The 12,512-nt window shown below is 38.8% G+C and overlaps 1 protein-coding gene and 1 pseudogene across 2 annotated transcripts; one reads left to right on the forward strand and one right to left on the reverse strand.

Moving 5' to 3' along the window:
• Window positions 1-418: 418 nt before the first annotated feature.
• Window positions 419-9,047, forward strand: LOC127413864 (prolyl 3-hydroxylase OGFOD1-like; annotated as a pseudogene).
• LOC127413873 (F-box/LRR-repeat protein 8-like) lies at window positions 8,650-12,437 on the reverse strand. Of its 2 annotated transcripts, XR_007892707.1 has the most exons (3): window positions 12,103-12,437; window positions 8,812-10,274; window positions 8,650-8,719 (listed from the first exon to the last, which is right to left on the reverse strand). XR_007892707.1 is itself a non-coding variant. In XM_051651407.1 (2 exons), exons 1-2 carry the CDS (start codon window positions 12,237-12,239, stop codon window positions 9,308-9,310), a joined length of 1,104 nt encoding a protein of 367 aa, XP_051507367.1. In that variant the 5' UTR covers window positions 12,240-12,437; the 3' UTR covers window positions 8,650-9,307. The 2 variants fall into 2 exon arrangements, 1 of the variants encoding a protein (XP_051507367.1); XM_051651407.1 differs by having other exon boundaries at window positions 8,650-10,274.
• Window positions 12,438-12,512: the final 75 nt, after the last annotated feature.

A 12,512-nucleotide genomic window follows, 5' to 3' on the forward strand; every position in this document is an offset into this window, starting at 1 on the left:
TGCCATGGCACATAAAGCAATAATTACTCAATATTTATAATACTTATTATATAGTTATGAATATTATATATTAAACAGTAAAAATAGGTTTGGAATTTCATGTTTTTTTTTTCTTTTTCTTTTTTTAAACCCACCACTGATTTTAATAAGGCGACTGATAAGAGGAAACAGAATTCGAATTTCCAGTAATATCACTATTTTATGTTTGACTAAATCAGTAAACGGTAGAATGATATTTCAATTTTATCACCCAACGAATTTATTTCGATACTATTATTTAGCAGAGACCGGCAACTTCTATTGAAATGAATGGGAGAAACTGGAACGGTCAATGGATGTAGAAAAAGAAGTCCCGCCTTACAGGTAAAAGAGCCAATCACCTTTTAGAGCTACTGCAGGAGCAGCAATGCTCTTCGACATGTCACCCAAGAAAAGCGAGAATGATTCTAAAACGGGTAAAGAATAAGAAAGAGAAACGAGGTGAACTCGCCGTGATTAATTCGAATCTGAGGGATGAATCAATACAGAATGGCATGAGAGACGTATGACAGAGGAAAGAGAGTTATTCTAATAGTGTGTATACAGAATGATCTAACATAACCTGGACAGTCTTTTATACAGTAATAATGAACAAGAGAACAGAGAAGGGTATGGTCCAGTTGCTTGTGAGAGATGAAGCAAGCTGGTTTTAAGAGGTGCATTTATTGCCTTGTCTGTGAACCTCTCTCTGTTCAGGCAATGTCTTGCTGGACTGTGAGCCCTTTCCTCACTGTCAGATCACAGTGAGGGAAGCAGAGTGAGAGCTTTGTGGAGAGCCTACAAGCAGAACTATTTCAGCTTAATTTCAACAGCAAGTCAAATGACTTGTACAAGTTTCAACAGGTATCAGTCAGGGATTGGATACTGAGTTTAAATGAGTCCTGAATTCTGTTTCTTCTGCAGTCGGATGATCTGAGAGAAAGAAGTACGGAAGCACGGTGGAAATAAAAAATAAGAGTGAAAAAAAAAAACTGTTTCTCGGTTCCTTCCTGAGCCTAAGCCTTAAAAAAAAAAAATTATCTTCACATTTTTTTTTTTTCTCTGTTCAAAAAAATCTTTTTTTCCTCTCTTCAAAAAAAAAAAATATTGTTTTTTTTTCTCTCTCTTCAAAATGTTTTTTTTTTTTATATTAAATCCTCGCGACTGAACGGGGATGTCATGTGCAGACTATACTGAATGCCCTGTTTGGGCCACTGAAAGGCGCTGTCAGAGCCAAAGCTTCGGATTTAGACCAACTGACTGTGTCCTGAGAATTTAGCAAGGCACAGATCTAGTGGGGTCGGAATAAAATAATAAAATATCATCTGCGTAAAGCAAAAGCTTATGCGCCACGTCACCCGCCACCACCCCTGGAAAATCCTCCTCCTTTCTTATCGCTAAACCCCACCTGATCTTTATGTATAAGAGGTGTCATAACTTAATCAGTTAGCCAGAATTTTTGACAATATTTTTACATTTAACTGGATCAGGGAAATTGGACGGTAACTCTTACACTCGCTTGGATCTTTGTCCTTTTCAAGAATGAGACTGATCCGGGCTTGTGTCATGGTTGGCGGAAGTTTTCCATTCTTTAATGATTCCATATACATTTCTAACAAAAGTGGAGCCAATTCTGTAGCATAAGATCTAAAAAAAAAAAAACTCAGTGGGAAAGCCATCTGGCCCCGGATTAATTACCTCGCCAAGCTCCTCCAAGTTTATCTCAGTATCAAAATAATTATTTTGCTCAGTCGTCAGTTTAGGGAGATCTAATGGTTCCACAAAGTTTCTAATATCCTCATCAGTAGACGAAGACGTGGAACTATAAAGATCAATATAGAATTCTTTAAAAGCATTATTAATATCAATGGCTGAGGTAAATATTTCACTAGCAGCAGATTTCACTGAAAGAATGGTAGAAAAAGACTCTCTCTGTTTTATACAGTACTGTGCAAGTCTTAGGCACATAAGATGTTTCACAAAAGCATTTGTCTTAAGATGGTTATTTATATCTTCAGCTTTAGGGTCACTAGGAAATATAAATGTGAGACTCCCAAACATTAATTTTGCAAAAAGAAAAGATTAGAATAGAAGAACAGGGAGCCCTGCAACAGATGTCATGGCCCCCACAGAGCCCCCCACTGAACATCGTTTCAGTCTGAGATTACATAAAGAGACAGAAGCAATTGAGACAGCCTAAACAGATTGAAGAACTGTGGCGAATTCTCCAAGAAACTTGGAACATCCTATCTGCCAACAACCAAGAAAAACTGTGTCCAGGTGTACCTAGGAGAATTGGTGCTGTTTTAAAGGCAAAGGTGGCCACACCAAATATTGATTTAGCTTTTTTATGTTTACTGGACTTTGTATGACATTAAGTGATAAATGAAAACTATTTATGGCATTATTTTTTAAGACATCCTCACTATGCAAAATTGTTCATAAGTGCCTAAAACTTTTGCACAGTACTGTATATCTAGAAGCTTGCCCGCTTTGTCCCCAGACTAAAAGTTTGACTGTCTTGCCCTGAATAGCCAAAACTCCACCTTCCGCTACAAAATAGTATTATATCTGTATTTCAATTGGGTCAATTCTCTGAGACCATTAGACAACATTCTGCGCTTCGGCTCTGCCTCTGCCCTTTTACTATTCTCTTCTTGTGCTTTGGATTTTCTGGTGAATGAGGCATACTGTATGATCCAGCCCCTAAGAACTGCATTAAGTGTCTCCGAAGCCACCCCACGGAGGATACTGAGGACCAGTTGGTATCCATATAGACACTGATTTCAGTCTTTAGCATTTGTTGGAATTCAGGATTTTGCAAAAGGGATACATTAAAGTGGCAACTATATGATTTCTTTTTCTCCGTTTGTGGCAACACCTTTAAACACACCAGGGCGTGATCTGAGACTAAAATGTTTCCAATTGAGCAATCCACAACAGATGAAATGAGAGACTTAGATATATAAAAAAATCTATTCTAGAATAAATCTTATGGACTGATGAAAAAAAATGTATAGTCCCTACCAGATGGGTTCAAAAGTCTCCAAATATCTGTAAGACCAAGGTTTTTACACATCCTGTGAAGCGTCAATGTTGCTCTAGGGGGCTTACACAGTTTTGCTTCACTATGATCAAGAACCGAGTCCATCAAAAGATTAAAGTCATATATTTCTTACACTTAAGAAGATAAATAACCTTTCTTCTTTTTATGGGGTGCCCCAACCCATTCACATTCCACGTGGAGAGAGACAATCCATTCATATTAACATTTGACATTTTGACATATAAGAGAAAATAGATCGTGTGTCAAAAACAAGATTATAAAAACCACATTCCAACATTGGTGCGACCATTGAAACCCAAACATCCCCCGGAACAAAATAAACAGAAAAAATAAAAACATGTGCATTAACCCCGCGCACGACAGTGCAAACTGGCGTCCATCCCTCCAAACTCAAACAGTCCATGTATGCCTACGAGGACCCAGCATTACACAGCAATGCCGTCGGATTCCTCAAGTCCGGTGTTTCAATACAAATTCTGTGAAACAGAATTACACAGCAAAAGATAATCTATAAAACAAACTCCAGCCAATAGGTGGAACAAACTCAAAGAGCGTGTAGATTTATCCACAAAACTGTCCCGAAGGTGTGCCACTCTGCAAAATAAACTCCAGTCGCTAGGCAGAACCAGCGCAAAAAACAAACAAAAAAACACTCAGTTTCCACAAACATTCAAGTGAATGATCAGTGAGCCGGTCCACTCAGCTGCAATGCGAGTACCACAAAATGACTTACTCCATTGACTTTATGAAGGACATCGCTTGCTGTGGGCATGTGAATGTTCTACGGCCCTCCCTAGCATCTATTCTCAATTTGGCCAGGAATATCAATGCAAAAGCGACCTTCCATTGATGTAAAAGTTTCTTGCATTCCTTGAATTGATTTCATTTCTCTCATCAAATTCGCAAAATCTGGGAACAAGAAAATGCTGTGGTTTTTCCACTGCCTCCATGGCAGTGAACGATCAACGTATCACAGCAAGATCCTCCAAGTCAGCAACGACCTTCGTCAGCATTGCCGACATGCCCAGCATCTCTTGCCACATTTCCCGCATCTCTCTGACCAAATCAACTCCATGGCTTGCAGCCCTCTCGGGGGTATCAGCTTGAGCACGTAAGTGTCTTTTAAGAACACTTATGAAACAGAGTGTATCGAATCTTACCGGTTAATATCATTAAAAGTGTTAAAACTAGCAAAGTGCGCAGAGCTCGCCGTTCACACGTCCGATCCTTGCATGGCATCACGTGACTCCCAATAAGGTGTGTTAAAGTTCAAGTTGTCCCCACAACTTTCTGTAATTGATTTGCTGATAGACGTGTTTCTTTGTTTGACATCAGGTCAGTGATTTTTGGGGAGTTTCGTCTGTGGTTAACGGAAGTGTTGCAGGTGGATTTGGAGGCAACTGTCGATATATCCTGTGCTAAATATGAGCATACAGGTAAGCCATCTTTTGACCAATCAGAGGGTCACTACAGTGTAGGTGGGGTGAAGATGTGTAGCTGGTGTGATCTCAAAGGATTTCTGGACGTCTCATTCCCTCCCTTCTTTTATTTCTCCCTGTGCAGAGGTTTTGCTGTGTCATGAGGATGAGCTGGAGGGGTGAAGATTTTCATTCATTCTCTACTTGGTGCCTCCTTGGGAGCTGACAGATGGAGGAACACTGGATCTGTTCAGCATTGATGGTGTGTGATAGAAGAACATAGTTAATAGACCATTGCACTTTGCTTTTGATAAAAAAAATATATATATAGTTTTGTGGATGTTATAATGTTGATAAACTCAACATGAAATCAAGACTGACCCTATTTACTACACTACTTTAATACACTGTCCTTTTGTCTTTGTAATCTTTCTTTAAAATGTAATAACTTGTTCTGCTTCTGAAATGAGTTGGCTGATGTCACCTTGGGCGTGCAGGCTGTTGGCTAATGGTAGTAAACTGGCTAACGTTAACCAATAGCTTTTGTTGGTAATGCAGCCTTTCAAGAAGTCGAATCGTGAAAAATAAAAGAAGAATGTGGAAGCGAAAGTGGAGATTTATAGTAAAAAAAGACTTAAACATTTATCTGTTTCTCACCCACACCCATCACGTCGCTTCTGAAGATATGGATTTAACCACTGGAGTCTTATGGATTACGTTTATGCTGTATTTATGCGCTTTTTGGACCTTCAAATTTCTGGTCACCATTCACTTGCATTGAATTGATCTATAGAGCTGAAATATACTTCTGAATATCTTTGTTTGAGTTCAGCAGAAGAAAGAAAGTCATACACATCTGGGTGAACTATCCCTTTAATGACGGTTAATGCTATAATGGAAATTTAAAAGGTTATGGTAATAATGGAAAATTATGATAGATTTAAAAAAAAAAAAAAAAAGTTTCCATTGGGATACGTCAGCTCCCTAGGGAAAACTCGACCTTCAGCCGCTATGTCCTGCTCAAAATGCCATGGGTGCCAGGCCACAATCGTCTGTAATTTCACTTTTAAGTTTGGCTCCATTTTGGTATGGAACACCAACATATAAACAATCAATTCCTAAAGGATACAGTCAAGTGCTGCCCTATATTTTTTTCTCATTCAATATCCATTTGAACATTATTACATTATGGATATAAAATGGGTTGCGCATACCATTTCATGTTGACTTTTCGGTAATTCTGTGAGCATTGTAATGTCTCTGCTTCCTTGCTGGAACTCTCTGGTGTTTTTGCAGTGTCCCCGGTCTCCTTCCATCAGGTACTAGTGACAAGCATAGATTGTCCTTTCATTAATGATTTATGCCTGTTTTCATCAACTGAACTGTAAGCCTGCTTCTTTTAGGTGGCAGATGTTTTACTGAGGGGAAATGTCATTTATCTCTGAGTGGTTGGTTTCATGGACCCTCCCTGCCAAGACCCCGACACTACACTGAACCCCCGGTTCCCCATCACACACACATCCCAAGAGATTTAAGTCAATTTCAGTGTATGTGTTTAGGGTGTAACATGACCAACTGACCATGTTCTTCCTGATAGTGCTTTCTAAAGCATAGTGTGTATTTGTGGGTGGGTGGGTTTGTTACAGGAGAGTGTGATATTTGAGTGGGTGAACGAGATGTACCTGGATCCTCGCTATCAGGCTCGGGTGCAGCAGGAATTTGAAGACAGTTCAGAGATCTGCTTGCCTAGTTTCTTACAGGTGAGTCATCAGTTTTAGCATTATTATTATTACTACACTAAGGTGTTCACTTATAATTAATCCAATATACATACACAAATGTGTACACTAATATATATTCTTGTCCTATACAAGCATGTAAGGTAAGTACATGTTCAGGCATCATAGTATTGTAAATATATATTGTTAAATAAACCCTGCCTGAAGAGGCATTTATAAGGCCCTCTTTGTCTGTGCTGTTGTGGAGGCTCATATATTATTGATGTAAAGGAGAAATTTTAGTGGCATGTCCCATGCCCACACTAGAGGCATGTAGCCAGAGTAAGTTTTAAATAATTAAGTATTCAAGTGATTTATTTTTCATTTTGCACATGTAAGATTTACTTTGCAGTCTCTGCATGCAAGAATATATGCTTCTATTGTGCCATATCAACAATACAAATAGAGCCAATTTACCTCACTCAAAATAAATATGCCAAAACAATTTTGTTCATTAGATTAGACAACACACTAGTATCAATGAATGTCTGCCTTTATCAGAAACTATAATGCTGATGTGCTGAATTCTGCCCTTTTGACCTCTATCAGGAGGAAAAATGTTGGCAGGTGCGTATTGCTCTGCGGTCCTCTGAAATCCAGTGGGAGAGAAGGGGTCCACCCAATAAGGGGTGAGGTCCAATCACCCGTCTCTTGTTTGATGATGATATAGGAACTATCAATCTGTTCTTGTCCCTAAACATGTCAAACACAGACTAGAATTTGCTGAAGTATGCTTGTTTTGTCATTATTCTTCATAGTGTGAGTGTCAAGTGATTGTTGATGTGGTGCTCATGAATATCACTGTTTAACACGTATGTCTAGATGTTTTAGCAGTGCAGATATGCAGTAAGTCCCATCTTGTTTAAAGGAGTGCTGGGAGATCCTTTCCTCTGAGCCATTCTTCATCCTCTTGTCCAACTTGACTGGCCTCTGTCTACACTATCTGGCTCAGTGTAATGACGAGTACGAGAGCGATGATGAAAAGAGTGAGACAGAGAATGAAGATGGAGAGAACACACAAGAAGAATGCTCCAGTAGTACTGCTGGTGCTTCATCCGCTGAGAAGCCAAAGGTGATCATTGTGTGTTGGGATGGAAATTGTAAGGAACTTAACAATTCTGGTTCCGATTCATCTTAATTATTCTTGTTCCTTAATGATCCCATTAACAATTATTTTAGTACTTTTAAGGAAGAGATATCTGGAAATAAGAAATGCCATTCTTATTGCATTTAATGCCCTCATTCAATAATTTAATGATGAGAGAATTTATTATTTAGAGTTTGCTCATCTGCAATATAAGACACTTCCTCGCAGATGTCAAAAGGATTTTTAGCAGATATCATTAAGTTGTTTATGATTTAGAATAGCTATTTGTAAATCTGCTCTTTTTAATATGTTTGTCAGATGTTTTTACACAAAAATTAGAATGCGATGCTTTCCAGATGAAATGCACTTTAAAGGAATAGTTCACCCAAAAATGAAAATCATTTACTCACCCTCATCCCATCCTAGATGTGTGACTTTCTTTCTTCTGCAGAACACAAAGATTTTTAGAAGAATATTTAATCACTATAGGTCCTTAAAATGCAAGTGAATGGTGACCAAAATTCTGAAGCTCCAAAAAACATAAAGTCAGCATAATAGTAATCCATATGACTCCAGTGGTTTAATCAATGTCTTCTGAAGTGATCCAATCGGTTTTGGGTGAGAACCTACCAAAATATAACTCCTTTTTCATTATAAATCTTGACAGCAGCAACCTTTTCGATCATGATGTCAAGCTCAATAACACTTCCTAGCACCATCTAGCACTCTGCAGATGTGTCAAGCTCTAGGAAGTGTAATCCAAGTTGATATCATGATCTTGCCTAGAGACTGCAATGGCAAGATGTACAGTGAAAAAGAAATAAGATTTTGGTCTGTTCTTTAAATGGAACTGGTCCTGAAGAAGAACCAGTTCTCGGTTCCCAACCCTTAAAGTGTGCATGTATAGTTTTTGGAAAGATTGTTTTGTACATTGATTTGTACAATATATTGTGAATTACATGGGTATATTTTTTGCAGGATGTCTTGTGAAGGAGAACAGCGTCACTGGGTTCATGGTGACTACACATTATTACATGACTCTGTGAAATGAGAGTATGGTTTGGATCTTCAACTTCACATGGGCTGTGCAGGTATGTGTCCTCTGCAACATCCAGCGTGAATGAGAAAGTGAAAACATTTCCATTCATTCAAAATGCCTTTACTATTAGTTGATGAGTGTGTTCAGTATGACCCAAATGTGATTGAGCAGATTAGAATTATAAATTTTTTTTTTTTTTTTAATCATGTAAAAGAGGCAAAAAAACCAAAAAAAAACTAGACCTTATCAGAGTCAGAAGACCATTCCCATTTCTCTCTCAGGGTGGAAGGCGGAGTTCAGGGGCTTTATGTTCTATATTGCACATGAAGACGAGGTGTTAAGTGATATCACAAATTGTCAGTTTAGTTTTATTTAAATATTTTATTCTATTATTATTATTATACATGCAATCAGCAGACTAGTGCACATGTTGTGTGTCATCATGTGTCTTGTGTTCTGTAGCTCTTGACAGTGTATCAAGAGGATAACTCCCTCGCTTTGGTCTACAGAGACAAAGACACTCAAGTTCATCAAACATATCAATAACAGCACCTCTGCCCATCTTTCTGCCCCAAATATCACAGCACTCTACGACTTCTGTTTTAACGACTATGAACGATGCGAAAAACAGAACCATTGACTGTGAAATTCAAGAAGCATTTTCACTTTGGATTGAAGAATGTGCTAAATGTAATGCTTTACATAATTGGATTGTAAATCACAATAAGAGCGAGCATTTTGTGCTCTATTTTCAGTAAACACCTGAGTAATGTCATTTGTTTTTATTCGATCCCAACCACAGAAATGTACAAAGCCTTTAAAAATAGTGCAAATATGCAAGACTGTATTATTATCATCCAAGCATGCACAAACAGTGCTTGAGAGCTTGTATCCCAAGAGTTACTTTAGTTTTATGCAGGCCCAAGGGTGAGGTTCTTTATGTATTTTGAGTGTGTATTTGCAGAGGTTTGGACAGTGCGTGATAAACGCTGTTATCACTTCTTGTGATACCACACAATAACAGTGAACCTCCCGAAGTTTGACACACTGCTTAGCTAAGGATATCAAAGCAGAGTTTAGTTCAGAAGAGGCAGGTGTCTGCAGCTCCAGAACCTCCAGTGTGTTTGCATAACTCTGCCCTACTAGATGAACCTCATCCAACAGCAACGTCCAAGTGAGCAAGCGTAGACATCGGACTGGGATGCTGGGTTGAAGAACCCCTGGAACATGCAACTCGGGGAGGGTGTGGTCCAGCTCGAGCTCCACCCAAAGATGTGGGTGTCTCAGTTTTAACTCTGACCATATTTGGTCACAGAGAGGCGGTGTGTATTTGAGTGAGCGTTCACAACGAAGCTTTAGTGTCTTTAGCGCTGGTCGCTCAGGCAACAGAAGATCTTTCAGAACATCTTGTGATAGACTGGCCTGAAAAACTCCAAGAACATTGAGTGACCGGCAGTATTTCAGCACTTGCCTTAGTGTCTCGCCATTGACGCCACACACCAGAGAATGATTGTTAATGTACAGACTTCGCAGAGCAGGACAAAGCATGGCTACACTCCTGACGAAGGAGTCACTGAGGGTGAAGGGAACACCCTTTAAGTCAAGCACAGTAAGTGATGACCCATTCGTCAGTATGTCCACTAAGCCTTGTTGCAGGTCCTGACCGGCGTAAAAGAGGGGTGTATTCCCCACACAGCAGATTGAAAGTCCCTCCAGCCGCCCATTACCCTTGGCAACTGCCTGTCGCAGCACCCACAGTCCTGTTCTACGATTGGCGGGATCAGTCAGACTCATACTCAGCTTCAAATTTCTGACCAGTGGCAGAAGAGCAGTAAATCTTTCAGGGACACTCGTCCCTGACTCACACCTAAAATAGATATAACATGTGAGAAACAAAGCAATAATAATTTCAATGCAGTTTATTCTGATTTAAGTCATGTGACATTTAATGACCAAAAAAAAAAGAAAAGTGGACAATGACTCAATTTATTGGTTTTATCAATAAACTATGATCTACACTCCTGGGCAAAAAAAAAAAAAAAAAAAATTGGGCCAAGCCCAAAATGGCAAAACATCAAGCTTTTAATGGTCTTAACCACAAATCATTGGTCAGGAAATTAGCAAGAATTGAACAAATAGATAAAGTAACTTATGAGATAGTTTTTCCATTTTGATTATTCTTTAAATGTTTAAGCCTTGTGGGTAAACTTCCAGACAGCTTTTTTACAGAAAGAAGAGTCAATGTTGTTCCACTTAGTGTTGATGGCCTCAAACAGTTGAGTATTTGAAAAACGTTTCCAATTCAAATCTGGACTCTGACCAAGCCTGAGTCTGATGGACTTGTTCTCAAGCCACTTCTTGGTGGTCTTTGCAGTGCGGGCAAGAGCATTATTTTGTTGAAAAATAACATCTGATCATTACTCTTTAGAAAACACCTCTCAGACCTCAGAGAGGAAAACAACTTTTCAACTGTGGGAAGCTAGCCATTCTGTAATGTTCTACTGTACTCCAAAGCATTAATTGACTTTTCACAGTGAAGGAGCTCACCAGTACCAGCCGCTGAAAAGGCTCCCCGCACCATGACACCTCTTCCTCCATGCTTTACTCTGGTAGAGATGCATTCACTATTGTATGTCTCACCAGATCTTCGAAGAGACCTCTCTGGAGCATCACCATGCAACTCAAATCGTGATTCATCATGCCACACAACTCTTCTGAATCAAACTTTCCAACTTCATGCTGTCTTTGATGTTTTTCTGAGACAGCAATTACTTTTTAACTCATCTTCTAGAGACAAAACCTGCATTACATAACCTTCTGGTTATTGTTCTTCTCGAAAGAGTCTTGTTTTCTGAGGTCTTGAATTCTGCTGACAGTTTTTGTAGACTTTTTTTCCTGTCTTTAAGAACTGTAAATTTCATTGGGCCTTCCAGATACTTTCTTTCTGGCTACATCACCTGTTGTTTCAAAGTGTTGACCTACTCTCTTAATAGCTGATAGAGAAATAGGGATCTCTGCCTTTAGGGTCTTGTAAGCAGTACAGGTACAATTGACCTGGCGCAGATTAGCTGCGCGGTTTCTGACAGCAACCGCTGCATAATATTTAGACTTTTTTTTTTTTTTTTTTTTTTTTACAGATTTTCTCACTCTAACTCAGGACTCACAACACTGCATATTGTAGATCTCTACCTGCTCTATTACACCTGGTTCCATTTATGAGCTTGTTATCAGGCATTTAATGGGCTGAATCAGGTGTGGCAGATCATCAACTAATGACTAATCTTTTTTTAAAAAAAAAAAGAAACATCCCAGAAGATATTTTTGGAATATATTTTGTACACCCAGACGTGTTATTTTAAATATTATTATGATTTTACCTTTGCATATAAGAAGACTATATAAGTGAATTTCCCTGTTTCCAGCTTTTCCCCAAACAGTTCACTGCTGCAAAAGTTAATGAGCAAATGGTGGCACAGAAGTGCACCAAGAGTGCATTTGTTTAATTCATGCTAATTTTCTTACCAATGATTTGTGGTTAAGACCACTAAATGCTTAATGTTTTGCCATTTTAGGATTGGCCCTTTTTTTCTTTTCTTTTTTTAGGAGTGTATGAACAGAACATTTGATTAAGTTTGAGACCATGGAAAATAATTTATATTCATCTCATTGACACAATAGAAACCCACAGTTCTTACCTGACTTCTGTGTCTTTCCATGAGCTTGGATGTGTACAGATATTAGACCACGCCTTACAAACAGTAAATGCATTGCATTTGTCCTGTAAAGGCAGGAAAGAAAAAATATGTGCAAGGATCTCCTCTGGCAGATCCATTTTACATTCCAAAACAATCGTTTATATCTCCTGGCAGCCGCAGTCACTTAAAATATATCTAAACGCTTTAAAACAGATCGGATATGAATTTGATAACCAAAAACCTTTTAATCCAGTACATGGACTTTTTATCTGTTCCCCTCTCAGACTTCATTGAGGAAATAGGCTCTCTGGAACTTTGCAGTTCTGTACATCCTCTTGCGTCACGAGTTCCGTTGTTAAACGCATCGATTAAAAAAGACGCAGAGTCTTCGACCAATCGCCATAAAACGC

This window comes from Myxocyprinus asiaticus, chromosome 2 (genome assembly GCF_019703515.2).
Source record: "Myxocyprinus asiaticus isolate MX2 ecotype Aquarium Trade chromosome 2, UBuf_Myxa_2, whole genome shotgun sequence".
NCBI lineage: Eukaryota > Metazoa > Chordata > Actinopteri > Cypriniformes > Catostomidae > Myxocyprinus > Myxocyprinus asiaticus.

Bases quoted from the DNA above. Each gene is read 5' to 3' on its own strand.
- LOC127413873 (XM_051651407.1), bottom strand. From the start codon at position 12,239: ATGGATCTGCCAGAGGAGATCCTTGCACATATTTTTTCTTTCCTGCCT. The intron at 10,275-12,102 runs GTAAGAACTGTG...TATCTATTTTAG, and splicing joins TGGAAAGACACAGAAGTCAG to GTGTGAGTCAGGGACGAGTG.